The sequence below is a fragment of the Mirounga leonina genome, unplaced genomic scaffold (assembly GCF_011800145.1).
Source record: "Mirounga leonina isolate KUSES-001 unplaced genomic scaffold, KU_Mleo_1.0 Mir_153, whole genome shotgun sequence".
In the NCBI taxonomy this organism is placed as follows: Eukaryota; Metazoa; Chordata; class Mammalia; order Carnivora; family Phocidae; genus Mirounga; species Mirounga leonina.
This window is the reverse complement of record NW_023270387.1, coordinates 13,508,790-13,536,758: the sequence shown is the minus strand read 5'-3', so window position 1 is coordinate 13,536,758 and position 27,969 is coordinate 13,508,790. Positions and strand designations below refer to the sequence as shown.

Genomic DNA, 27,969 nt, shown 5'->3' with positions numbered 1-27,969 from the left:
CCACCCTGTGTCTCCTTCCCTTCCCCCTATATCTGTGCAGGTAATGGGTTGGGGAACAGCAGCTGGTGAGCTCAGAGAAGGGGAGGGCAGCTGTGTGCATAGGACAGGAGGCTGGGAGGACCAGTCAGGGCTCTGTCCTTCCTCCCGGAATCCACATCTTCTGGGCTGGAGCCGCAATGCTCCCAGGCAGAAGGGGGAGCAGCTGCGAACTCTGCATTACCCTGGAGGTGATCCACATTTGGTTGTAGTATCTCTAGGAATCAGAGAATCTTAGGAGCCAAGGCCTTCAAGGTCACCAAGTCCAGGCTTCCATGCTAATTTTGAATCCTTTCTGCAGTCAACAAGGGTCATCTGTCCTTCACTTGTACCTCCTGATAGAGGACACCTCACTTCCCAAGCCACACTTCACCTTTGGAAATCTCTGCTAGCAAAGCTTCCCTCACACTAAGCTCAGTCTGCCCCTCCGACTTTCACCCAATGGCCTCGGTACCACCCCTTGCGGGAGGGCACAGAACAAGTCTTATTCCTCCTCAACATGGAAGCTGTCCACATGTGGTACTCAAACATTGTTCCTAGCTGATAAGCTCCCCAAGAGCAGAGGATGGTCCCATTACTTCCCAGCTGCACCCAGGACTGTGCCCTACTTAAAGGAGCAGACATGTGTTAGAGAGATGCATGAAGGGTAAAAAGGGGGCAAAATGGGCAGGAAGTGGAGGATCAGTGGATACAGAAGTTTCATGAAATGTTGATTCTCCTAGCATGCTGTCCCAGGCTAGACGAAAACAATCCAGGGGCACCTGGGTGGCTCAGTCAGTTAAGCATCTGACTCTTGGTTTTGGCTTGGATCATGATCTCAGTGTCCTGAGATCAAGCCCTTCATGGGGCTCCATGTTCCATGGGAAGTCTGCTTGGGATTCTCTCCTTCTGCCCCTCCCCCCACTTGTGCTTGTGCTCTCTAAATAAATAAATCTTAAACACAATACGATAGAATATAGTAATAACTGCTGCTTTGTTGAGACTTTATGTGTTAGGCACTCTGTTAACCACTTAACATGGATACCCTCATACCTTTACAATGACCCTGTAAGAAAGCGTAACTCCTGTGAACACAAAAACCCATATGGTTCAGTCTCAGAGAAGTGGAGCTGGTCAAAGAACTAGCCCAGGAACCAAAAGTAAAGTTTTAAATAACTAGTTATCTGCTTTTGTTTTATGACCCTGAAAGGATCCAAATGAATAGTTGAGAGTAACACCCATTAACACCTTTGTAATATTGTGATATGATAAATACTTATTTGGTCTCTGTCTTCAGTTGTAGGCACAGAGCTCCAAAAACCCTTGAAGTTTCCTGAGTGATAGGTGTGAGAGAAGCATCTTTTGTTATTCTATTATAAGCCCCTTTCAACCACTGCTGAGTTTGTGCTAAGGAGGTGACTCTTGGTACGTCCCTAGATAGCTTCAGGATGAGGGCTGGTTGCCAAAGAAACCAATCACGTGATCAGAGGGTTGGAATTTTCACCCCAACCCCCTACATCCAGGGAAGAGAGAGGAGCTGGAGATTGAGCAAGTCACTAGTAAACAATGATTTAATCAGTTATGCCCATGTGGTAGAACCCCCATAAAAACCCTAAACAACAGAGTTCCAAAAGCTTCCGGGTTGGTAAATCCATCTGCGTTCAGGGAAGATGGTGCACCTCAACTCCACAGGGACAGAAGCTCCTATGCTCAGGACCCTTCCAGACCTCACCCTTTGTCATTCTTCATCTGGTATTCATTTGTATCCTTTACTATTATGGTGTGTTGGAAAGGACATTGTTAAGTGTTTTCCCTGAGTTCCATGAACTGTTCTAGCAAGTTTTCTAACCTAAAGAGGAAACCCCTGATTGATAGTTGATCAATCAGAAGTACAGGAGGCCTGGTGGTTGCATCAGAAGGCAGTTGGACTGAGCTGAGTCCTGTGGGACTGAGCTTTCAACTTGGAAGGTCTGTTAACTCCAGAGAGCATCAGAATTGAATGAAACCATTGGGACACCCAGTTGGTGTCCCGAGTTGGAGAACTGGTTGTTGGTATAGGAAAACCCCAAATGTTTGGTGTCAGAAGTGTGAGTGGAAAGAGACAGTAACCCTGCTCTTCTGTCCAGGTCCTCACACCCCTGCACTCACAGCGCTCACTACCTCTGACCTTCTGGCTCCATTTCTCTCAGTGGTCTTCTCCCTGCACTCTCCTTTCTCCCAACGCTGCATTACAAAACAACAAAGGCTGGGCCCAGCGGCAATGAGAGGTGGGAGAAGCTGCAAGCAAGGCAGGAATCCTTTTTGGGGGTTAGTGAGAAGGGGCTCAAAACAAAGGTGTTCATAATTTTTGCCCTAAAGAGGTGTCTCCATTTTGTTGGCTAAGAAAAAAGCCAAAGAGGTTGGGTTTGTTGCGCAAGGTCATTCAGCTAGCAAGAGGCACAGCCAGGTTTGAATTCCAAAGCCAGCTTTCACCAAGCCTCTTGGGACTCTACAGAAACCCAGGGAACCCCTGGAAGGCAGCAGGTGTTGCACGCTATGTGGCAGGAATTGTGCTGAGCCCTGTGAGGGAAAAGTGAGGAATGGGGAATCCACGCTCACTGCTCCTTTTCCAACTCTTTAACTCTGGAAAAGTGGCTTCACCCTCATGGGCCTCCATTTTCTTTTCTGTGAAATGGGAAATGAGTCCGTGAGCTGCCAGGTTGGAGAGACCGGAAGGCCATAATGCAGGTAAAGATGCTTTTTTTTTTTTTTTAAGGTTTTATTTATTTATTTGAGAGAGAGAGAATGAGAGAGAGCACATGAGAGGGGGGAGGGTCAGAGGGAGAAGCAGACTCCCTGCTGAGCAGGGAGCCCGATGCGGGACTCGATCCTAGGACTCCAGGATCATGATCTGAGCCGAAGGCAGTCGCTTAACCAACTGAGCCACCCAGGCGCCCGGTAAAGATGCTTTTAACTGCGAAGTGAGGACTAGCAAAATGAAGACCATCCTCTCAGGGGCCAGATCTCAGGGAAACCAGAATTCAATCAGCCAGCCGCGGGCCCCTGGGCAGCCAGACCTCAGGGAGAGATCCAAGACACCAGGAGGGAGAGAAGGAATAGACAGAGGCTTCCCTGGAGGAAAGCTCAGAAAGCACCTACTTTAGCAGCATGGGGTGAGGACAGAGTCTGTGGACTTCCCTGGAGTGGGTGTAATCATCCCGTCCTCGGTTGAAGAAACCGAGGCCCAGCTTCTGGATAGTCACTCGGCCGAAGCAGAGAGGTGGTTAGTGGCAGTTGGAGGGCCATTCTGTCTGATTCTGTCCCACCCTGTAGCAGCCTTCCTCTGGGAGCCTAAAATCCCCAGGAACAGGTTTCTGGGGGTTGGGCAGGACTTCAGCACTGCACCCCCCCAACCTCCCCTTCTGGCTACAGCAGAGAGAATGCAGTTATGTCCCAGAAACTACTGGCTTTCTCCACAAGGAAATGGGTCACAGGAAGGAGACGATTGTCAGCTCCAGGAGGTTGACAGAGATTGAGCTGCCTTGCCCTTGGACGTGTTCAGCAGAGGCTTGCTGATGGCTTATATGTCCATAGCTGTCTGCAGTTTACAGAGTGCTCTACCAGGGTGCTTGACATGGGCTATTTCATGACTTTTCTCAGTGTGAGGTTATTTTCAGCCCCATTATACAGATGCGGAAACTGAGGCCTAAAGAGAAGAATCCTTTCCCAAAGATGCCCCACTAGTAAATAGCAACCAGAATTTGAACCCAGGTCTTTTGGAGGCATAATGTAGAGCTTTGGAGCCAGACATTGGTCCCAAGCTCAGGCTAAAATAATAGATGTTCAAAATGGGTGTATTTTGTCTTTCTCTGTCTGACTTATGTCACTTAGCATAACGCTGTCAAGACCCATCTATGTTGTTGCAAATGACAGATGTCTTCATTTTTTATGGATGCATAATATTCCATTGTGTGCATATAGATCACCATTTCTTCATTTATCCATCAATGGACAGTTAGGTTGTTTCCATGTGTTGGCTATTGTAAATAATGTTGCTATGAACACAGGGATGCAGATATCTTTTCAATGGTTTTTGGTTTTTTAAAGATTTATTTATTTTAGGGAGAGAGATTGAGAGTGTGAGTGTGAGCAGGGGCAGAGGGAGAGAATCTCAGACTCCACATTGAGCACAGAGCCCAACACAGGGCTTGATCTCACAACCCTGAGATCATGACCTGAGCCGAAATCAAGAGTCAGACAACCAACTGAGCCACTCAGGCACCCCTCAAGTTAGTGTGTTTATTTCTTTTGCATATATTCCCAGAAGTGGAATTGCTGGATCATATGGTAGTTATACCTGTAGTTTTTTGAGAATCCTTCATACTATTGTCCACAGTGGTTGCACCAGCTTATGGTCCCACCAACAGTACACAAGGGTGCCTTTTCTCCCCATCCATGCCAGCATTTGTTGTATGATCATGGCCATTTTAGCAGGTGTGAGGTGATATTTCATTGTGGTTTTGATTTGCATTTCCCTGATCGTAAGTGATGTTGAGTATCTTTTCAGGTACCTGTCAGCCATTCCTTACATATTCTTTGGGAAAATGTCTGTTTGGGTCTTTGGCCTGTTTTTAATTGGATTATTTGGTTTTTTGATGTTGCATTGTATGAGTTCTTTATATACTTTGGATATTAACCCCTTATCAGATACATCATTTAGAAATATTTTCTTCCTAATCCATAAGTTGTCTTTTCACTTTGTTGACTATATCCTTTGTTGTGCGGAACATTGTTAGCTTGATTTATTCTTGATTTTTGTTATTTGTGCTTTTGGTGTCCTATTCAAAAAAATCATTGCCAAGACTCATGTCAAGGAACTTTTTCCATATGTTTTCTTCTAGGATTTTCATGGTTTCAAGTCTTACATTTATATTTTTCTTTTTTCTTTTTTTTTTTTTTTTTGGAATAAGGCAAGGATAATTCTTTTTAGTTTAATTTCAATATGGTTAACATACATGTTATATTAGTTTCAGGTATACAATATAGTGATTCAACACTTCCATACATTACTCAGTGCTCATCATGAGAAGTGTACTCTTAATTCACTCAACTATTTCACCCATCCCCCCACCTACCTCCCCTCTGGCAGCCACCAGTTTGTTCTCTAGAGTTAAGAGTCTTTTTGGTTTGTCTCTTTTCTTTCCTTTGTTCATTTGTTTCTTAAATTCCACATATGAGTGAAATCACATGTCTCTCTCTGATTTATTTCACTTAGCATTATACCCTCTAGATCCATCCATGTTGTTGCAAATGGCAACATTTTGTTCTTTTTTATGGCTGAGATATATTCCATTGTATACACATACCACATCTTCTTTATCCATTCATCGATCAATGGACACTTGGGCTGCTTCCATAGTTTGGCTATTGTAAATAATGCTGCAATATAAGGGTGCATATCTCTTTTTGAATTAGTGTTTTCATATTCTTTGGTTAAATACCCACTAGTGGAATTACTAGACCATATGATAATTCTATTTTTAATGTTTTGAGGAGACTCCATATTGTTTTTCACAGTGGTTACACCAGTTTGCAGTCCCACCAACAGTGCATGAGGGTTCCTTTTCTCCACATCCTCACCAACACTTGTTATTTCCCATGTTTTTTATTTTGGCCATTCTGACAGGTGTGACATGCTATCTCATGGTGGTTTTGATTTGCATTTTCCTGGTGATGAGGGATGTTGAGCATCTTTTCATGTGTCTGAGGGCCATCTGTATGTCTTCTTTGGAAAAATATCGTTCATGTCTTCTGCCCATTTTTAATTGGACTATTTGGGGGTTTGGTGTTGACTTGTATAAATTCTTTATATATTTTGGATACCAACCTTTTGTCAGATATGTCATTTACAAATATCTTCTCCCATTCAGTAGGTTATCTTTTAGTTTTGTTGATTGTTTCCATTGCTGTGTAGAAGTGTTCTATTTTGATGTAGCCCCTATGGTTTATTTTTGCTTTTATTTCCCTTGCCTCAGAAGACCTATCTACAAATATGTTGCTATAGCCGATGTCAAAGAAATTACTGCCTGTGTTCTCTTCTAGGATTTTTGTGGTTTCAGGTCTCACATTTAGGTCTTTAATCCATCTTGAGTTTATCTTGTGTTTGGTGTGAGAAAGGGACCCAGTTTCATTCTTTGCATGTGGCTGTCCAGTTTTCCCAGCACCATTTGTTGAAGAGACTGTCTTTTTCCCTTTGCATATTCTTGCCTCCTTGTCAAAGATTAATTGACCATATAATTGTGGGTTTATTTTTGGGCTCTCTGTTCCATTAATCTATGTGTCTATTGTTATGCCAGTACCATACAGATTACTACAGTTTTGTAGTATATCTTGACATCTGGGATCATGATGCCTCCAGTTTTGTTCTTTTTCAAGATTGCTTTGGCTATTTGGGCTCTTTTGTGGTTCCATAAAATTTTTAAGATTATTTGTTCTAGTTCTGTGGGAAATGCTATTGGTATTTTGATAGAGATTGCATTAAATCTGTAGATTGCTCTGGGTAGTATGGACATTTTAACAATATTCTTCCAATCTATGAGCATAGAATATCTTTCCATTTGTTTGTGTTTTCTTCAGTTTCCTTCGTCAAGGTTTTATAGTTTTCAGAGTACACTTGTTTCCCCTCCTTGGTTAAGTTTTTTCCTGTATATTTTATTATTATTGGTGCAGTTATAAATAGGATTATTTTTCTTAATTTCTCTTTCTGCTATTTCATTATTAGTGTATAGAAATGCAATGGATTTCTGTATATTAATTTTGTATTCTTCAACCCTACTGAATTCATTTACCAGTTCTAATAGTATTTTGGTGGAGTTTTAGGGTTTTCTATGTATAGTATCATGTCATCTGCAAATAGTGAAAGTTTTTCTTCTTTCTTACCAATTTAGATGCCTTTGATTTCTTGTCTGATTGCTGTGGCCAGGACTTCTAGTGCTATGTTCGATAAAAGGGGCTAGAGTGATATCCTCGTCTTGTTCCTGATCTTAAAGGAAAGCGCTCAGTTTTTCCCCATTGAGTATGATGTTAGCTGTGGGTTTTCATGTATGGCCTTTATTATGTTGAGGTATGTTCCCTCTAAACCCACTTTGTTGAGAGATTTGGTCAAGAAAGGATGTTGAATTTTGCCAAATGCTTTTTATGCATCTAATGAGATGATTATATGATTTTTACCCTTCATTTTGTTAATGTGGTGCATCACTTTGGCAGACTTGCAAATATTGAACTATCCTTGTATTCCCCACAATAAATCTCACTTGATGATTTGATTGCTATGGCTTTATAGTATATCTTGAAATCAAGAAGTATGATAACTTCTGCTTTGTTCTTTATCAGGATGGCATTGGCTATTCAGGGGTTTTCGTGGTTCTGTATAAATTTTAAGATTGTTTTTTCTACTTCTGTAAAAAATGTTACTGAAATCTTGATAGGGATTACAATGAATCTACAGATGGCTTTGGGTAGTATTGAAATTTTAACATTAATTTTCCAATTCATAAACATGGAATACCTTTCTATCTATTTGTGTCTTCTTCAATTTCTTTCATCAATGTCTTATAGTATTCAGAGTAGAGATTTTTCACCTCCTTGATTAAGTTTATTGTTAAGTATTTTATTGTTTCAATGCTATTGTAAATGGATCATTTTCTTTATTTTTCACAGAATTTGTTGGTAGTGTATAGACATGCTACTGATTTTTGTATGTTAATTTTGTATCCTGAAACTTTTCTGAATTTATTGGTTAGATCTAACAGTTTTTTTGGTGGAGTCTTTAGGATTTTCTCTATATAAAATCGTGTCATCTGCAAATAGAGACAGTTTTACCTCTTCCTTAACAATGCTGAGCCTTTTCTCTTTCATGCCTGATGGCTCTAACAAGGACTTCCAGTACTATATTGAATAGGAGTGGTGGGAGTGGACACCCTTGTCTTATTCCTGATCTTAAAGGAAAAGCTTTGAACCTTTCACCATTGAGCATGATGTTAGCTATGGACTTACCATATACAGCCTTTAATATACTTAGGTACATTCCTTCCCTACCTGATTTATCATGAATGGATGTTAAATTTTGTCAAATGCTTTTTCTGCATCTAATAAGATTATTGCATGACTTTTTTTATCTTTATTAATGTGATGTATCACATTGATATGCATATGTTGAACCATCTTGCATCCCAGGCATAAATCGCACTTGGGTGAGTAATCCTTTTAGTGTTCTATGAATTCTGTTTGCTAGTATTTTATTGAGAATTTTTACATTTATATTCAGCAGGGATATTGACCTATAGTTTTCTTTTCTGATAGTATCTTTTTCTTTGGTATCAAGTTAATGCTGACCTCACAAGCTGAGCTTGGAAGTGTACCCAACTTTTCGGTTTTTTTAAAGAGTTTGAGAAGGATTGGCATTAATTATTTTCTAAAGATTTTATTTATTTATTTGAGAGAGAGAGTGCACATGTGCATGAGTTGGGGGGAGAGGGAGAGGGAGAAGCAGACTCACCCCTGAGCATGGAGCCTGATGCAGGGCTCATCCCCAGGACCCCAAGGTCATAACCTCAGGCAAAGGCAGCCACTTAACTGACTGAGCCACCCAGGCACACCCTAGCATTAATTCTTTAAATATTTGATAAAATTCACCAGTGAAGCCACCCAGCCTTGGCTTTTCATCATTGAGAAATTTTTTCTATTACTGATTTAATCTCCTTACTAGTGATTAGCTGTGCAGACTTTTATTTCTTCCTGATTCAGTCTTGGCAGTTTGTACATTTCTAGAATTTTTCCATTTCTTTTTGGTTGCCCAGATTGTTGGTATATAGTTGTTCATAGTTGCCTCTTATGATCCTTGTATTTCTGTGGTGTCAGTTGTAATGTGTCCTGTTTCATTTATAATTCTGTTAATTAGGTTTCTCTCCTTAGGTAGTCTAGCTAAAGGAGTGTCAATTTTGTTTATCTTCTCAACAACTAACTCCTAGTTTGGTTAATCTTTTCTATTGTTTTTCTGTTTCTGTTTCATTTATTTCTACTCTAATCTTTATATATTACCTTCTTTTTGCTAACTTTGGGCTCAGTTTGTTCTTTGTTTAGTTTCTTAACTAAAGGGTGTAGATCTAGGTTGTTTGTGTATGAGTTTTCTTCTTAATGTAGGAACTTACTGCTATGAACTTTTCTCATAAACCTGCTTTTGCTGCATCCTATAAGTTTTGGTATGTTATTTACATTTTTGTCTTAAGATATTTTTTTATTTCCCATTTAATTTCTTCTTTGACCCATTGGTTGTTCAGGAGAGTGTTGTTTAATTTCCACGTATTCATGAATTTTACACTTTTTCTCTTGTTATTGATTTCTAGTTTCATACCACTGTGGTAAGAGAAGATATTGGTATGATTTCAGTCTCCTTGAATTTGCTAAGACTTGTTTTGCAGCCCAACATATCATTTGTCCTGGAAAATGTTTCCTGTGCACTGGAGAAGAATGTGTATTTTGCTGTTGGATAGAATGTTGTGTGTATGTCTGCTAGATCCATTTGGTATATAGTATTGTTCAATCTGCTGTGTCTTTATTGATTCTCTGTCTGGATGATTTATCCATTGTTGAGAGTGGGGCATTAGGGTCCCCATTTATTACTGTGTTGCTCTTTATTTCTCCTTGTAGCTCTTAGTTTTTGCTTTATGTATTGAAATACTCTGGTGTTGGGCACATTTATTGTATTTTCTTGATACATTGACTCCTTTGTCATTATATAATGATCTTGTCACTTTTGACCATTTTTATTTTTATTTTTTATTTTTTATTTTCAGAGGCTGGTTTTATTAAAGTAAGTTATTGTGCTGCTTCATTATTCCAGGGAGTTTATTTGTGCCTCCATGGGATTTCTTGAAATGTTAGAGGTTTGTTTAGACAGCAGATCTGTATTTCTTTTGTTTGTTTGTTTTTATTATTATGTTAATCCCCATACATTACATCATTAGTTTTTGATGTAGTGCTCCATGATTCATAGATTGTGCATAACACCCAGTGCTCCATGCGGAACGTGCCCTCCTCAATACCCATCACCAGGCTAACTCATCCCCCCCCCTCCCCTCTAGAACCCTCAGTTTGTTTCTCAGAGTCCATAGTCTCTCATGGTTCGTCTCCCCCTCTGATTCCCCTTCATTCTTCCCTTCCTGCTATCTTCTTCTTCTTTTTTTTTTTAAACATAAAATGTATTATTTGTTTCAGAGGTACAGGTCTGTGATTCAATAGTCTTACACAATTTACAGCCCTCACCATAGCACATACCCTCCCCAATGTTTATCACCCAGCCACCCCATCCTTCCCACTTTTGACCATTTTTAAAGTCTATTTCATCTGATATACATATAGCTACCCTTGCCTTTTGGACAGTAAGTTTGCTTGAAATCTTTCCATCCCTTCACTCTCAGTCTCTGTGTCTTTAAAGCTAAAGTGGGTTTCTTGTAGGCAGCATATCATTGGACTTTGTTTTTTGCTTGTCTATTTATCTAGTCAGCCATTCTGCAGAACTTTATCTGTTTTCATTTAAAGTAATCATTAACAGTAAGGACTTACTATTGCCATTTTGTTCATTGTTTTTTTATCCTGCTTTTTAGTTTGTTTTGATGTTTTTATGTCTTATATCAATATGTTTTGACTTCTTTGTCATGTTCTTTTGTGTAATTATAGGTTTTCCCTTGTGGATACCATAAGGCTTACATAAACTCTCGTAAAATTAGAACACCCTAAACTAATGATAACTTCAATAAATTTCTAAGCTTTACACTTTTATCTCTTCTTCTCACATTTTAGGTTATTGATGTTACAATTTATATATTCTTTACATTGTGTAACTAATAGATTATTATAGTTATGGTTTTTACTACATTTGTTTCTTTTATTTTTTGTTGAAGTATAGTTGACACACAATGTTACATTAGTTCCAGGTGTACAACATAGTAATTCAACAAGTCTATATGTTATGCTATGCTCACCACAAGTGTAGCTACTGTCTATCACCATACAACACTACTCCAATACCACTAACTATATTCCCTAGGATATACATTTTATCCTTGTGACTTATTCCATAAATGGAAGTCTGTAACTCTCAGTCCACCCATTTTGCCCACCCCCCACCACCACCCTCCCTTCTGGCAACCGTCAGTGTGTTCTCTGTATTTCTGGGTCTTTTTCTGCTTTTTGTTTGTTTATTCATTTGTCTTGTTGCTTAGATTCCACAAATGAAATCATATGGTATTTATCTTTCTCTGACTTATTCCGCTTAACATAATACCCTCTAGGTCTACCCATGTCACAAATGGCAAGATTTCATTCTTTTTTATGACTGAGTAATATTTCATTGTATATAAGACCACATGTTCTTTATCCATACCTCTATCGATGGACACTTGGATTGCTCCCATATCTTGGCTATTTTAAATAATGCTATAATAAACAGAGGGGTGCACATATCTTTTTGAATTAGTGTTTGTGTTTTCTTTGAGTAAATACCCTGTAGTGGGAGTACTAGGTCACATTGCATTTCTATTTTTAATTTTTTGAGGAACCTCCATACTCTTTTCCACAGTGACTGCACCAATTTGCCTTCTTACCAACAGTACACAGGGTTTCCTTTCTCCACATCCTTGCCAACACTTGTTATTTCTTATCTTTTTGATTCAAGCTATTCTGACAGGTATAAGGTAATATCTCATTGTGGTTTTGATTTGCACTTTCCTGATGTTTAGTGACATTGACCTTTTTTTCATGTGTCTGTTGGCCATTTGTATATCTTCTGTTAAGTTCATCCGGTCTATTGTGTCATTCAAAGACGCTGTTGCTTTATTGGTTTTCTGCATGGATGATCTAGCCATTGATATAAGTGGAGTGTTAAAGTTTCCTACTATTATTGTATTAGTGTCAATTTCTCCCTTTTTGTCTGTGAATATTTGCTTTATGTATTTAGGTACTCCAATTTTGGGTACATCGATGTTTACAATTTTTAGATCTTGTTGGATCGACCCTTTATCTTTATGCAGTGCCCTTCTATGTCTGTTACAGTCTTTGTTTTAAAGATTATTTTGTCTGGGGGCGCCTGGGTGGCTCAGATGGTTAAGCGTCTGCCTTCGGCTCAGGTCATGATCCCACGGTCCCGGGATCGAGTCCCGCATCGGGCTCCCTGCTCCTTGGGAGCCTGCTTCTCCCTCTGCCTCTCTCTCTCTCTCTCTCTGTCTGTCATGAATAAATAAATAAAATCTAAAAAAATAATAATAATAAAGATTATTTTGTCTGATATAAGAATGCTACCCAGCTTTTTTATTCTCATTTCCATTTGCATGGAATATCTTTTTCCATACTTTTGCTTTCAGTCTGTATGTGTCTTTAGGTCTGAAATGCTTGCAGGCAGCATATACATGGGACTTGTTTTTTTTAATCCATTCTGCCACCCTATGTCTTTTGATTGGAACATTTAGACCATTTACATTTAAAGTTATTGATAGATATGTACTTATTGTCATCTTGTTAATTGCTTCTTGTTTTTGTAGTTTTTCTCTTTTTTTTTTTTTTTCCTCTTGCTCTCTTTTCTTGTGATTGGTTATTTTCTTTGGTTTTATGCTTGAATTCCTTTCTCTTTCTTGTTTAACTATTATGGTTTTTGGTTTGTGGTTACCATGATGTGTATATATAACATCCTAAGTATATAGCAGTCTGTATTAAGTTGATGGTCACTTAAGTTTGAACACATTCTAAAAAAACTTTATTCACCCCTCCACATTGTATGCATTTATTGTCATATTTTACATCTTTTTATTCATAATTTTCTAATTACGGCCTTTTCTTTTCCACTTAACGAAATCCCTCTAATATTTCTTTTAAAGCCAGTTTAGTGATGATGAACTCCTTTAACTTTTCTGGGAAACTCACTCTCCTTCAATTTTAAATGATAACCTTGCTAAGTAGAGTATTCTTGGTTGTAGGTTTTTTCCATTCAGCACTTTGAAAATAACATACTACTCCCTTTTGGCCTGCAAACTTTCTGCTGTAAAATCAGCTGATAGCCTTATGGGGTTTCCCTTTATGTAAATGTTTGCTTCTCTCTTGCTTTTAAAATTCTTCTTTAACCTTTTACATTTTAATTATTATATGTCATGGTGTGGCCCTCCTTGGGTTTATCTTGTCTGGAACTATGTTCTTCCTGAAACTGGATGTCTCTTTCCTTCCCCAGGTTATGGAAATTTTCAGCTTTCTTCAATAAGTTTTCTGCCCCTTTCTCTCTCTCTTTTTCTGGGACCCTGATAATGCAAATGTTTGTTTGCTTGGTGTTGTCCAAGACATCCCTTAACCTATCCTCATTAATTTTTTTTTCTTTGTGCTGTTCAGCTTGGGTGCTTTCCATTATCCTGTCTTCCAGATCACTGATCCATTCTTGTGCCTCCACTAATCTAACATTGATTCCCCCAATGTACTTTTTATTTCTGTGATTGTATTCTTCAACTCTGATTGATTCTTTTTTATATTGTCTATCTTGTTGTTAAAGTTCTCACTGAGTTATTCCACTCTTCAGTCTGATATGCATCTTTATGATCATTACTTTAAACTCTTTATCAAGCATATTATCTCTGTTTCATTTAGGGTTTTTTCCTAAGGTTTTGTCTTATTCTTTCATGTGGAGCATATTCCTGTCTCCTCATTTTGCTTTTCTGTTCTTCTTTCTGAATCAGGTGGAAGAGCCACTTCTCCTAAACTTGAAGAAATAGTCTTGTTGTATGGTCATCCCTGTGTAGACTGTGCACGGTGACTTTGGCTGGCTGGCTGGCTGGCTGGAACTGAGGCTGGTATAGGTTGGGGATCCTGGGCACTTGTGCTGGGACTGCACTAGTGGGATAGTCAGAGCTGAAGTGGGCATAGGCTAGGGCAGTCCCAGGGCTCTCTGGGCAAGAGCCCTGACAGGACAACTGTGGTTGAAGTAGATACAGGTCAGGGAGGTCCTGGGGCTCTCTGCATAGAGGGAACCCTGGGAGGACAGCTGAAGCTAAAATGGGTGCAAGGCAGGATTTCCCAAGGTGCTCATCATAGGGGGTAACCTGACAGGGCTATTGGAGCTGAAATGGTACAGGCCTGGAGTCTTCTGAGGTTCTTTGTGCCTATATAACCTTGACACAATGACTAGAGCTGTAGTGAGCACTGACTGGAGGTGTCCTATGTGTGGGATGGTTGGGGCTGGTGTGGGCTAGGGCCCTGGTGCTTGCTAAGGTGGTAGGCCAGCTAGGGTGCCCAGACTTTGCTCCTGTCTATGCTACAAGACTAAGGGGAAACATGGACAATGGTGTTCATAAGCCCCTCCCCACCCAGAGAGAGCTCCAACAGCTCCGCAGCCATTTGGCAAGGTCCTAGGGGTGGTTCCTTTATTCTAGTTGCCCTTTTAAACTGTGGCTTTTTTTTTTTTTTTCTGTGCCCCAGGGCAGAAAAATCTGTTCCAGGTCCCTCAGTCCTATCCCTCCCCACAGCAGTTCACAACATAGGGAGTGGGGGCTCCCTTTGTAATTGTGTCTCTTCTCTCTTGCCATTCTCTATATGGTTTATCTTTTGTTGTGCAGAAGCTGTTCAGTCAGCCCTCAGTTCTTCAAAAGGAACTGCTCTATAAATAGGTGTAGATTTGCTGTGTCCATGGAGCAGGTGAGTTCAGGGTCTTCCAACATTGCCATCCTAGACCAGAACCTTGTTGGTAACTTTTAAACCCTAGTTGTAAGTGAATTATCTACCACTTTTACCATATTACAGAATCTAACTTTGACTATATATTTACCATTATCACTGAATTTTACAATGCCTTATGTTTTTATGATGTTAATTAGTGTCCTTTTATTTCCACTCAAAGAACTCCCTCTATCATTTCTTGGAAGGCACATGTATTGGTGAATTCCCTCAACTTTTGTTTGGGAAAGTCTTCATCCCTAGTTCATTTGTGCAGAAGAGCTTTACTGGGTATAGTATTTTTGGTTGACAGTTTTTTCCTTTTCAAGTTTTAAACATGTCATCCTGTTCTCTTCTGGCCTGAAAATTTTCTGCTGCACAGTCTGCCAAAAAGTCTTATGGAAGGTCACTTGTGTATACTTTTCTCTTGCTGCTTTTAAAATTCTGTGTTTGGCAGGGAGTCTGCTTGGGATGCTCGTTCTCTCTCTTCCCCTCTGCCCCTCCCCCTACAGGAGCACATGCACACATGCTCTCTCTCTCTCTCTCAAATATTTTTTAAAAATAAATAAAATTCTGTGTTTAGCTTTTAGTAATTTAATGTGTCCACTGTAACCCTATTTGGGTTCCTATTTGGGGTCCTTTGGGTGTCTTGGACCTGGATGTCTATTTCTTTCCCCAAGTTTAGGAACTTTTCAGCTATTATTGCTTTAAATATAGTTTCTGTCCCTTTCTCTTCTTCTGGGATTCCCATAATATGAATATTGTTTCCTTTCATTGTATCCTATAAGCCCCACTGGCTTTCTTCAGTCTTTTTTATTATTATTTTTTTAAGATTTTATTTATTTATTTGACAGAGACACAGTGAGAGAGGGAACACAAGCAGGGGGAGTGGGAGAGGGAGAAGCAGGCTTCCCACCGAGCAGGGAGCCCGATGTGGGGCTCAATCCCAGGACTCTGGGATCATGACCTGAACCGAAGGCAACACTTAACGACTGAGCCACCCTGGCGCCCCTGTTTTTCTTTTTGCTCCTCTGACTGGATAATTTCAAACTTCCTATCTTCCAAGTTGCTGATTCTTCTGCCTGTGTGGGTCTACTTTTGAAGTTTTGACTGAGTTCTTCAGTGTGGTTATTGTATTTTTTCAGCCCTAAGATTTCTGTTTGGGTTTTTTGATGGTTTGTTTCTTTGTTGAACTTCTTGTTTTGTTCATGAACTGTTAATCTAATTTTATTTAGTTGTCTATGTGTTCTTGTAGATTAAACTACTTTAAAAGGATTCTTCAGAATTCTTTGATCCTAGATCTACATTTCTCTCTCTCTTTTTTTAAAGATTTTATTTATTTGACAGAGAGAGACATAGTGAGAGAGGGAACACAAGCAGGGAGAGTGGGAGAGGGAGAAGCAGGCTTCCTGCTGAGCAGAGAGCCCAACGTGGGGCTCGATCCCAGGACCCCAGGATCCTAACCTGAGCCGAAGGCAGATGCTTAACAAGTGAGCCACCCAGGCGCCCCTAGATTGACATTTCTTTAGAGTAACTTATTAAGCTTTATCTGTTTCCTTTGGTTGTATCAAATTTGTCTGATTTTTCATGATCCTTGATTCCTTATGTTGGTATCTGCATTTGAGTAAGTGGTCTTCTCTTCCAGACTTTGCAGGTTTGCTTTGGCAGAGATAGTATTTCAAAGGTCAGCTCAATTTGGGCTTCTGGACAAGTCTGCTGGTAATGTCTTGGGTAGGTGAAGCCTGCTATTAGGGTCTATTATTTGGACAAGGCAACTGTTTAAGCTCTGAGATAAGGGTGTTGGGTATACCACTGGCTGAAAACAGCTGGATAGGACTGTTGGCTTGCTTCCCTGCCCAAGTGAGGCTATAGGATGAGCTCCATGGTTGCCTAAATTCTGTGTCCAGGCTTTCTAAGACTGGGTACTATACTTAGGAGCAGGTGAGGCTATGAATTTGCTTCCTTGCCCTGGCCAGGCAGCAGGACAAAACCCAGAGTCTGCATGGTTCACAGTCTTGGGGCCCAAATCGGGCAAGAGTGTGCACTGAATACCCTGGTCAGATGAGGTCACCAATTTTGTTCTGCAGATGGGGAAAGCCACAGGCTATGTATGTTCTCTGTTCAAGTGCCACTGTAAACAGGGCTGTTGGGTGGGCCGTGCAGCTTCCTCTGTGTTCTGGTAAGGCTCCTTAGTCATGTGGGCTGAAGGCTGTATTCAGCTGTAAGTGGAACTATGAATTTAGTTTCCCTGCCGAGGTGCAGTGGGAGAAGCAGCTCCAAGGCCGTTAAGGCTCTTTGCGGTCTTGACTAAAGCTGACCCATGCTTCCCTGACCGAACCGGGCCACTAGCTTTGCTGTAGGGGTGGTCAGTTCTGCACACTTGCCTCTTGGCTCAAGTGTGGCTGGGTTATGCAGAAGATTCCAGGTGTTCTTGCCAGCCCTTCCTCTCAGATGGGGCCAAGGACCGTGCTCCACAGCAAGTGCGGCCATGATTCAGCTTCTCCAGCCTCAGTGGGACTTGGAGAGCCCTCTTCAGGCAACTCTCAAATTATCCCAAACCAGGCTTTCTGGTCAGGAGGGGCCGGGAGACACATCCCACAACTGCTAGGGCTCTCCCCAGCCCTACTGCCTGGGCACAGGCAGACCAGGCTACAGCGCCTACAAACTCCTCTTTGAGGAGGAGGAGGACCCGAATCAGGCAGACCTGCCCCCTGCCTAGTTCCCCGGTCAGACTGCACCGCTAACTTGGTTCTGCAGTTGAATAAAGCCACTGGTTGCGATTACTACTTGGGCCCTGCAAGTATGAACTTGGTTGGCTGAGATCTAAGTGCTGGTTGTTGGAAGTCCTTCCCCATTTACGTCACAGATTCCCCTGCAATCCCCATGGGGTGAAACCACAGTAGGGGCTCCCACAAAGTGACCCACAATGCTGGGGGAACTGGATATCTAACCTGAACTCTTCTCCCTTGGAGGAACCGTAGGTTCAGGGGGACCTCTCAGCGTGGTGCTACCCTGGCCTAGGGGAGGGGCAGTAAAGCCGCTTCTCCTACTCCTCCAATGCAGTCTGTCTTGGTCTCTGTGCTGCAGGGATGCTTCAACCTCGGCATTGTGCTCTAGGATTCTCAGTGGTGTCTTGTCTGTGAATAGTTGCTAGTTGTTCTTATGAAGGGGCGTGAAGTCAGGAATGACCTATGTTGCTATCTTGGGGAGGTCACTGCCCTTACTATGCGTTGAACATGGTTTTGAGGACTTTATATAGATTAACTTCTTTAATCCTCCCAACCACTTTATGGGATAGGTCACCCCATTTTACAGATAGGAAAACTGAGGATAAAGTGGGAACTCTTGTTTGACTCATGCCCCTTCTGCTTTTAATTGTGAGAGTGGAACTCATCGCACTGTCCCTACCTCCCAAGAGCAGGCACCCCTCTCCTCCACCATGGCCAGCAGTGCTCCATGGCCCTTTGCTGGGCCCTCTGGGGAACATAGCTGCTAGAGATGGCAGATTCAATGGCGGAGGCAGGAGATGCAAGTGGAAAGGAGCAACAAAGGGACTTTCCCGTTCTTCAGGACACTGGTGATGCCAGGGGCTCTATTTTTTAATCCTCAACTCTCCACCTCCCCCCGCAAAAAAGTTGGTGGTGGGATTGGAAACCCCCACCGGTTACCCTCCCCACCAGAGCCTCTCTTAGGCCACTGAGGGCTTTCCAGCCTCCCTCTGGATAAGAGCAGCTCCCCACCCAAGGCAGCCACCCTGCTTCATCCCTAGAATGTGGGTTTAGGCTTTGAGCTTTTAACCAGGGGAGACACAGACCTGGAAAGGACTTGTTCAGGTTGTAGGTGTTCCAGCCAAAGGTACACCCAGGTGTCCTAAGGCCAGGGTTATATCCTTTCCCCAGGCTGCCACTTGGTGTGGAAGTTGGCATGGCTGGGGGGCTGCCATTCCCAACACTGCTCCCCTAAGAAAATAATCAGTGGACATCTCACAAAAGAGCTTTGGGAGGTTGTCTGATCCTAGGTTAGGAATGACTCTTACCCCACCAGTAAAAGGGAAGAAGATAAAAACACTGCCCCTTCTTTTCTTGTATTTGCATAAAATCTCCAGAAGGAACCTTCAAGGAGAAGCCTGGCCCATGGATGGACTGACTTTTGTGTCATTTGAATACAGAGCCATGTGAACATGTAGCCTGTTCAAAATAAGTATCTTTTTAAAAACACTCTTTCCTGAAGCCCCAGGCTGGGAGGCAGGACTCCTAGGTTCTGGTCCTGCTTCTGCCATGCCCTGACTGTAACTTTGGGTAACTCACCTTATCTCTTTAGGCTGTTCCTGCTGCGATAAACATGAGTGAGCTGAACATCATCTGCAAGGTTCCATTCAGCTACCAGGTCTAGGATTCTAGACTCCCCAGCTAGATTTTACAGTCTCTAAGGGGAGAGATGGGGCAGTTTTGGAGTCTTTGGAAAAAGTCTCCCTTGTCAAGCTTGGCCCGGTGGGGGTGGGGGGTTGTTCACCCAGCTAGAAGCCACTCCCTCCCTGGGACCCAGGTCTTCAGAGCAAGCTGGCCAGGACTGTTCTGTGAGTCAGGACGACAGAAGGTGCTGACCTAGGGGAGCAGGCTCAACACAACTCAGCTTTTAGAGAGGTGTAGATCTAGGTTCAAATCCTGGGCGAACCTGAGCTGTAGTCATTTAACCACTCTGAGCCTGAAGTTCCCCATCTATAAGATAATACCAACTTCACAGGTTAAGAGGGTTAAATGAGATATCTTAAAAGCACCTGCACACGGAAGGTACTGGACACACGTGAGCATCTTTCCTCCCTCCCTCCAACAGAGCAGCTAGGACACAGAGGAGGCTGGGTTAATTTGTAGTTGGTTTTCTTATGCAAATCCATGAAACATGGCCTTCTCGGTTGATTCTCCCAGCAATTTTGTTGCTACAAACCCAAAACTATGTTGGCTGCTCACACCACTGGAGCAGAAAACAAAACCCACCTAACTTTGCCAGCTTAGGACATCAGGGGGCTTAGCTTTCATTCGTGTGCATGCAGCAAACAATGCCAAATGGCCTTTGGGAGATGGCACGAGTCTCCAGCTGGTAGGTGGCCCAGTAGGGGTAGGGGGAGGGAGAGATGGAGCACATCAGCACTTCCCAAGGCTTCCACTCAACAGGGACAGGGAGCACAGATGGGGCCGGGGGCTTGGCGCTGGGCAGCAACTGACTTCCTTCAGGACCTCAGGCCCTTCCGGGTCTCCGAGCCTCTGGGTTTTCATCCATACACCTAGATTACAGGCTTGTTGTCATGAGTAAATTTGCCTCCTCCCTCTTAAGAACACCTCCTAGGTGTCTAAGGCCTTCAAAGAGGAGACGCATTCACAAAACTACCTTGTGGCAAATGGACCTGCAGGGATTTAACTGATGTAGAAAACACAGGCTTGTCACCGGAGTTGGTTGTAATACGTGCGCTAGCCCCGAAGCACATGGGATGAGCCAAAGAGCAAAATGGACTTTTTTTCCTCTATGGTAGACTGATGCCTACAAAGTGTGTCTGGGGTGGGGTAGAAAGTTTCTTAGTCCCTGGCAGAGACTTGGTGTCTGTGCCGTGGAGAGGCAGGGGCGACCCCAGAGCTTTCAAGACAAACACGGGGGCATTTTATTTAAACGACAGGACAGATGTCCAAGAACATCCGCTACAGCCGCCCCCCACCAAGGAGCCCTCTGACGGGAGGTGGAACCGCAGGGAGCCAGGCCCAGTGCGGCCCAGCCCGGAGGAGGGCTGCCAGGGGCGTGAAAACAAGAACCCACAACTCTCCCCATAGTGGTCCAGAAAACCAAGATGCAGACCCAAAGCCATCCCAGACTTTTCCTGTGGCTTCTTCAAAGTTGTGTGCTTGTGACCTGAGACTCGAGCTGGGGGGGGGGGGGGGGAAGCCCGAGGGAAGGGAAGGGAGCGCCCCTGAGGAAAGCACAGAGCCAGTAGAGGGAGGATAGGCAGCAGAACGTCTGGGGGCCAACTTTCAGCAACCTCTGGCAGGGCTCTGGGCCCAATCCTGAGATAGAGTGCTCAAGAAAGGAGACTTACCAAAAAGAAAAGGGTCTGATCTCTCTGAGGCTGAGGTATTAGAGCCTGGTCCCAGGGTACAGACATGCTGGGGGGCTTCGTTCTGGTGAATTAAGGACCATACACACATAACCGCAGGAGTCCCGAGCACAGAGTGCCCTGCAGGCCCCTTGGCCTCAGAAGACAATTCCTAATACCTCCTCCTGCAGGTGCCCGGGCTCTGATGGCCCCACATCGGTGTTGCCTTGTCCAGGCAGGAGCTCACAGAAGTCCACACTCTTCAGCCTGAGATGCATGGTCTCAGGGGGGAGGCTTATGGTATTCCAGTGGTACCATCCTTTCCGGCCCCACCGCCGGGTTCCTCTGAGTGGGGCAGGCAGCAGCAAATAGGGCAGGAGAAAGCTTTCTCAGAAGGACTAGAGCGCAGGCAGATCCTCAGGCACTTGGTCTGGGTGCAGGAGAGGCTCGGGTCCTCAGTAGCGATACAACCTCAGGCTACTGGTCTCATCCAGGCCCAGCTGCAGAAGGCCCGAGGTAGCTGCCGGCTTGGGCACTGAAGAGAAGAGCTGTCTGGCCACGAGGTGAAGGAAAACTCTGCAGTCAAGTCAGGCCAAGGCCCAAACAGGGTCCTCCTTGGACCGCTGCCCCCCCCCCCCCCCGGGCACAAACACAAGCTCTGTAGCCCACCTCAGCCATCCCAGCAACGACAGCAGGAAGGGATCAAGACTTGGGGACCAAAGGATACAACTTGGGGTCATTCCTGTAATGTTCTAGCCACTTTCGGTTGGCCTCGATCATGCTCTGGAAGTCTGTGCTGCCTGCCTCAGGGCTGGAGCCGTGGGAATGGGCCCGCCGCAGGAGGCGCAGCTGCTCACTGGGAAGGCGGAGGCCGGCGTGAGGAGAGGGAGAGAGGAGGCAAGAGGACTGGAGGAAGGGGACAGCCAACCCGCTTCTCCCTCCTCTCCACACACCCCATACACCAGCCAGGGCCTTCGCGGGGTGGCTTTAGCAACTCCAAGCTTCCTTTGCTGGCAAGAATGCCCTTCTGGAATGATGAGCATCAGTTCCCCAAAGACAAGGTGGTGCCCCCCCCCCCGGCCCCTCCCCTGGGTGAACACTCCTGACGTCAGGGCTCCCACATCGGCCTAGTCCCAGCCAATCTGACCAGCAAAAGCTTTCCCCTCTGTTGACTCCAATACCTGCCCAGCATCAGTTCCTGAGTGGGCCAAAGGGTAAGTGGGGGTGTTTATGGTTGGGGGCCTGTGGAGGGGGGGCAGGGGATATATTTGGCAAGGAAGAAGATGAATGGGAAATTAACAACAGGTTTAAGTAATTGCCCATCTGTCTCTCCCCCAGGGTGCCCCTTCTCACTCCAGATGTTGCTCAGCAGGACTGCAGGAACAGACAACAAGCTCAATGGCAAAGACAAAAGCCATGCTCAAGGACAGGAAGGGCCAGGGGAAGGAACAGGGTCCTGCCAAGGCTGATTTCTCCCTGCAGGGGCTAGCAGGCAGCTTCCTCCCAGAGCTGGGCCAGGTGAGACCGGCCGCCACTGGGACCTCAGTGAGTAAGACTTTTCTCCGGTGGTGGTAGAGGCACCTCAGACCCAGGCAAGCAACTTTGTGGCCTGGGGACCTGTCCAAGCTCTCTGGACAACGTAACCAGAGTTCTGCTCCCCTGGGAGGTGCTGCCTGCCCAGGGAGGCTTACCTGGCAGGCACATAACCCAGCCTGTTCTCCAGTGGGGCAGGGCCGCTGCTGAGGAACGGGACTCCAGCTGGAAAAGGAGGAAATCATCCAGAAATGAGTCGCGGAAGCCAGTCCCAGCAGGCCACCTCCCAGCTCACCAGTGCACCTCCCGCCTCCCACAGACACACAACAACAGGGCAAGTTTCAGTGGTTGGAGGTGAGAGACAGGTAAGAGACAGGAATTGTCCTGTTTATTTGTAAAATTTAATTTACTTTTCTATTTGGGTTAAGACAGATATGTAACTTTTTCCCCAAAGTAACTTGTGTTTTTATGGCTTTTCACCTTCTTCATCAGGACTAAGAGACCAGGTGAGGCCCCCTCGCCCAGAACCAGGGCAAAGCTGTATGGCCAAGGGGTTATGAGCAGAATCTTGAAGTCATAGAGACGGGGGGCCAAAACCCAGTGTGTTACTTACTCCCTGGGTACCCTGGAGCATATCCCTTAACCTGAGTCTCAGTTTTCTCATCTGTAAGGGGGGGATAAATATTACTACCTCAGAGGGTTGTTAGAAGGACTCACGCGTGGCCCCTCACACAAGGCACAAGATGGCAGCTATTACAATGAGGACAGGGATGACCTTTTAGGTTCTGCTGAGCTCCAGCTCCCATCAGAAAGGCTGCAGTCAGCCCAAGCTCCAGGTCAACCGTCATGACTCACAGAGCCTGTGGCTTCAGGGTCACCAGCAAATCTTCCTCCCATAATGGGATGGGCCATGCCAAAGCTGGGGGCGGCAAGGGGCCGGCAGAGGAGGCAGAAGGGAGGGAGGCTTACTTGGAAAATACTTGCGCCACTTCTCCAACAGGAAGTCGTCCACTGTTTGAGCCACGGAGGAGGAGAGCGTGGAGCCCAGCCCGGGGTCCCAGGCCCACTGGGTGGATGTGGGCACCGCTGGCGGCCAGGCTGAGACCCGGGCCAGGGAGGGGCAGGCGGGTATGGAGGTGCTCCTGCGGTCCTGGGGCGGGGTGGGCGCTGGTGTGGAAGCGAAGAGGGGTGGTGGCGGCTGCAGGTTGAGACTGCCCAGCATGCTGAGGACACCGTTCAGCTGGCTGCTGATCCGCTGCAGGGAGCTGCTCAAGTACTGGAACTTGTAGGGGAAGGTGGCACTTGCAGTCAGGTTGACTAAAAGGGAAGGACTCAGCTTCAGGGCCTAGGACGGCCCCAGGCACGGCAGCACCCTGGCTGCCCTCCTGGTCTGTGGACCACAGCCCCTCGGCTGATGGGGGCCAGAGGGACGGCAGGGCTTCTGTGTTCCAGAGGGCGCAGACTGGAAGCTGGCTGAGGGGGAAAAAGCCTCTCCAGGGAGCGGGCAAGGAAGGGAGAGGAGATGGCCTTCTGCCCCACTGCAGACCAGAGTGGCAGAGGGAGAACACCTCGCAGAAGGCACCGGAAGGTCTCTGCATGTTCAGGTGGCCCCTGACCCTTTCTGCCCTGTGTGCTGGCAAACCCCACTGGGGTCACTCCTCCCAAGCATTACTGAGTGCCTGCTCCAGACACTGGCTCCCAGTAGGCCCCCCCCAAGCCCCCCTCTCTCCACGGATACCATGGTCCTCCCCCTGCCGGCACTGCCACTCACAGTGAGGCAGGGGGTGGGATTCGGAGCTTGAACTGCTCATGTCTTCCGTGTCGCTGAGGTCAAATGTCACCACCTTCTTGGTGGAAGCTCGTCTCAGCGTGTCCTCATCTAAAGCCTGATGGGTACGAGCAGCAGTGAGTACTGGTGCCTGCCCTCTGTGTTCTGCCCACTGTCCGTGTGACGGCCCCGGACTCTCTGGGACCCAAAATTCTGGGAGAGGGACACCCTACGGGCTGCCTTGCAGCATGGGAGGAGGGAAGCAGGGGTTGGGAGGACACAGTGGGCTGACACATAGGCAGCAGGGCCCCAGGACCAGAGCCCCTGCCCCCAGCAAACTCCCCCTGCAAGATGGCTCCACCTAGGCTTCCCTCCTGTCACACCCACGCCTCGAGTGTCCAGAGGACCGTGGAGGAGGCCGCAGGAAAAGGAGGGAAGCCTATTTCCAAACCCCGGGGCCCAGCTCTCCTCAGGAACCCCCGCAGGGCAGGGCCAGTGCCTCTCAAGAGCCTGCAGCAAGAGGCTCCGGGTCTGCTCAGGACTGTTCTGCACAGATGTATTCGGCAACCCAGCCCAGGAGCCCCAGAGGCCCAGCTCCCCCCACCACGGGACCAAAGAACCCAACAGCAGCCCAGGAAAGGAAGAGGGAGGCCGTGGCCACCATGCTGTACCTCCTCCCGAAGAGATGACTCTAGCTGATTCAGCTTCTCCTCTTTCTTCCTCAGCAGGTCATGGCCCTTCCGCATGGCCGATTTCATCTCATCCAGGTGCCTGGTCTCCTGCCGCCAGAGAGAAAGGGGAGGACAGACATGGGGTCTCAGCGCAGGTGCTAGAGTCCCAGCTCTGTGTGTGGTTGTTGGCTGGGTAACCCTGGACAAATCACCTCTCTGGACTGCCCTCTCAAGAAGAGAAATACTAGTTTGGGTTTTTTTTTAAGATTTTTTATTTATTTATTCATGAGAGACAGAGGCAGAGGGAGAAGCAGGCTCCCCGTGGAGCAGGGAGCCCAATGTGGGACTCGATCACCAGGACCCTGGGATGGTGACCTGAGCCGAAGGCAGACGCTTAACGGACTGAGCCACCCAGGCATCCCGAAATACTAGTTTTCTAGGGTCATGAGGATTCAATGAGGTAGTTACATGCTGAGCCCTGGGCCCGCACCTAACACATTCTCAGAGAGTTACAACGTGCTACCCCAGGGTTATTACTGTCCCTGCCCCCACCGCCCTCCCTCTCAGCATGCAGCAGAGCAATGAGGGCCTGAGGGCAGCATGCAAATGCCCCTGGTAAGCCTGCCCTGCACCAGCTCCGGGCACCAACAGAATTCTAAGGGAGCAGGCCTGAGCTGCTGGCCAAGGCCCTCAGATGGCACCATGAAGTCTCTTCCTTTTCCCTGGAAATTAGGCTATCAGACAAGCACTTCAGCCTTATGCCTAGTGTGCTCAGAAGATTCACTTATGAACCACATCTTTAGGGTGACGGGCCAGAACAGCACTGGATGTGAAATTTTAAAAACCTTACTTGTACGCTTCACCTAGAAAGTGAGAGTCCCACCACTGCCCTGCACATCGTGAGGACGAAGAAAGCATTGTACACTGTGCATTGACACGTAAATGTCAGGTGCTTTCATCCTCACGGAGCTCAATAACCTGCAGCACCTGTCCAGTGGCCCTGGGCCGATGTGACCACGCTGCGGGGAACCCGGAGTTACCAGAAGCCACGGCTGCCCTGGCTGCCCCCAGCACCCCCCACCCCAGCCCCGCAGGACCGGCAGGCTCGCCTCAAGGCCCCTGACCTCCTCCAGGTCCTTGCGCGCATCTTCCAGGGCCTTGGCGCCTGGGGGATCGGCGGCATCCTCCCGATCCCCGGCCAGCTCCCGGCACCAGTGCTGCTGGGCGGCCTTCAGAGCCGTCTGCCGTCTCCGCATGGAGCGGGTCTGCCGCACCAGGAACTCCTTGGCGCTGCGGAGGGCCATCCCCTCGGCGGAGAGGTAGTGCTGGACGCTGCGGGAGGGCAGGGCAGAGGGGTTGGAAAGGGAAAGCACACACGCTCTGAGAGCTGCTCTGGGCCACTTGAGCACTTCCCCGACAGATGCCCAGCCTGAGCACAGACTACGAGGCTGGGCATGAATACACAAGTATTCACACTCTAGTGTGCAGCATGCTACAGAGTCCTCCCACCCTGCCTCTAAAGGGATTGGGCCTGGGGCCTCCAGATAAATGGCCAGACACTCCCGTCAGCTTGATCTTCAACCAGAGGGCAGCAGGCCCCAGCATGCTGTGTCAGTGGTCACAATGGGTCAACCTTCCTGGCTTGCTAAAGAAATTCCCTCGGTCCCTCGGGTCCTCGTCCCCGAACCAAGCCCCACTGGTGATCACCCCAGGTCTGTGATGCAGGCACTCACCCCTTCATGGAATCCTGGACCCAAACTAAGGCTACCAGAACTCACCTGTCCAAGGACAAGTTGGTCTCCTCCTTGCTCTGGGAGAGAGAAGAGGATACCTCTTTGGTCTGGTTCTAAGGACACACAGTAGAAAAGGCCCACTGAATATCAGATACACTGCCGGCTCAGAGGACCCCCAAAGCCCCTCCCAGGGGCCTAAATACAGAAATGGCTCTGGGGGAGCTGCTGGGCACCATTCGTGTACAGGTATCATTTGAGTGATGGAGATGGGGAACTGGGACTATTAAGGACAGGAGGCTAAGGTCGTTTCTGAAGCAAAGCCAGGACCCCTCCTGGAGCACCGCCCCAGTCCCACCACCCTGTCCCTTCCACAGCACAGAGAAACTCACTGTCCCAAGGGATTTCCTCAGGTCCTCAATGTGGAGATCTGGCTCAGAACTTGGGGAGGCGTTACTCTCCTTAGCTGCTAGCTCTTTCAGCGTGTCCTGCTTCCTCTGAGCTTCAGCCTCCAGGTCGCTGTGATGGGGGTAGAGGTGGGGTTGGGGGGCAGGGGGGAGACAGGCTCACATGATGAAGCAGGGCGGGCAGCACACCATCATGCCTGCTGGGGTGGGCCTCAAGCCCTGATCTTAGGGAGACAGCAGGACTGGGGCATGACCGGTAGAACCAGAGACCCCCGCTGTTCATAGCTCTCACCCCATACTCCCTACAAATGCAGCTAAGCCCCTCTGCCTGGCTCCACCCCTGCCTGATAGTTGGGCCGTGAGCAGCCAGGGCCCAGGTAGGTCAGAGGGCAGGTAGCAGGGGAGGCCGAGGGCAGGGTGCCCACACCACCTGAGGTGCTTCTGCAGCCTCCGACTCTGGGTCTGCAGTGCATCCACCTGGGACTCCAGCTCCACCTTGCGGGCCCGAAGCTCATCCAGGAGTCTTTGGAGCTGTCGGTTTGACTCCAACAGGTGGGTGTGCTCCTTCTTTGACTCCTCCAAGTGCTGATAGCTGGCTGTGACTTCCTGAAAAGACAGAAGCACCTGGAGACATGCGGGACCAAGGCAGGCAGCAAGCAGCACAGGGACCCTGAGGAGCATGGGAGCGAGCGTGGAACTCAAGCACCCTGAAGTCACTGCGCCGAGGGTGGGAGGTGTGTGGCCTCTGCCGCCCTCCACAGCCCCACCCCCTGGGGCTCCCCAGCTGGGCTAGCTGTGGCATCCTGCCAACAGCATCTGGAACCCTAAAGCCCGGGACAGATCGGGTGAGCAAAAGGTGGGATGTTGCGGGAGAGGGAGGGAAGGTAAAGGGAACGGGGCAGAGACAGGGAGGACAGGGAGCCAGCCAAACCTCGCTCTGCAGCGCCACCTGCCTCTGCACATCAAGGAGCTGCTGATGCTCCTTTCGGGCGGTCTCCTCCTGCGGGGGTGGGGAAGAAATGGGGCTGTCTGGCCAGCTCCA

General features: G+C 46.6%; 1 protein-coding gene across 1 annotated transcript in view; it reads right to left on the bottom strand.

Moving 5' to 3' along the window:
* Window positions 1–19,599: 19,599 nt before the first annotated feature.
* CEP164 (centrosomal protein 164) overlaps window positions 19,600–27,969 on the bottom strand; it is a 63,571-nt gene continuing 55,201 nt past the window's right edge. The window contains exons 22-32 of the mRNA XM_035009027.1: window positions 27,859–27,927; window positions 27,358–27,533; window positions 26,913–27,039; window positions 26,569–26,636; window positions 25,915–26,122; window positions 24,791–24,898; window positions 24,123–24,237; window positions 23,321–23,668; window positions 22,510–22,576; window positions 21,546–21,674; window positions 19,600–21,370 (exon numbers count right to left, since the gene is read on the bottom strand). Coding sequence (XP_034864918.1) covers window positions 21,274–21,370; window positions 21,546–21,674; window positions 22,510–22,576; window positions 23,321–23,668; window positions 24,123–24,237; window positions 24,791–24,898; window positions 25,915–26,122; window positions 26,569–26,636; window positions 26,913–27,039; window positions 27,358–27,533; window positions 27,859–27,927 — 1,512 coding nt within the window. The 3' untranslated portion in view covers window positions 19,600–21,273. The remainder of the gene's footprint in view (window positions 21,371–21,545; window positions 21,675–22,509; window positions 22,577–23,320; window positions 23,669–24,122; window positions 24,238–24,790; window positions 24,899–25,914; window positions 26,123–26,568; window positions 26,637–26,912; window positions 27,040–27,357; window positions 27,534–27,858; window positions 27,928–27,969) is intronic.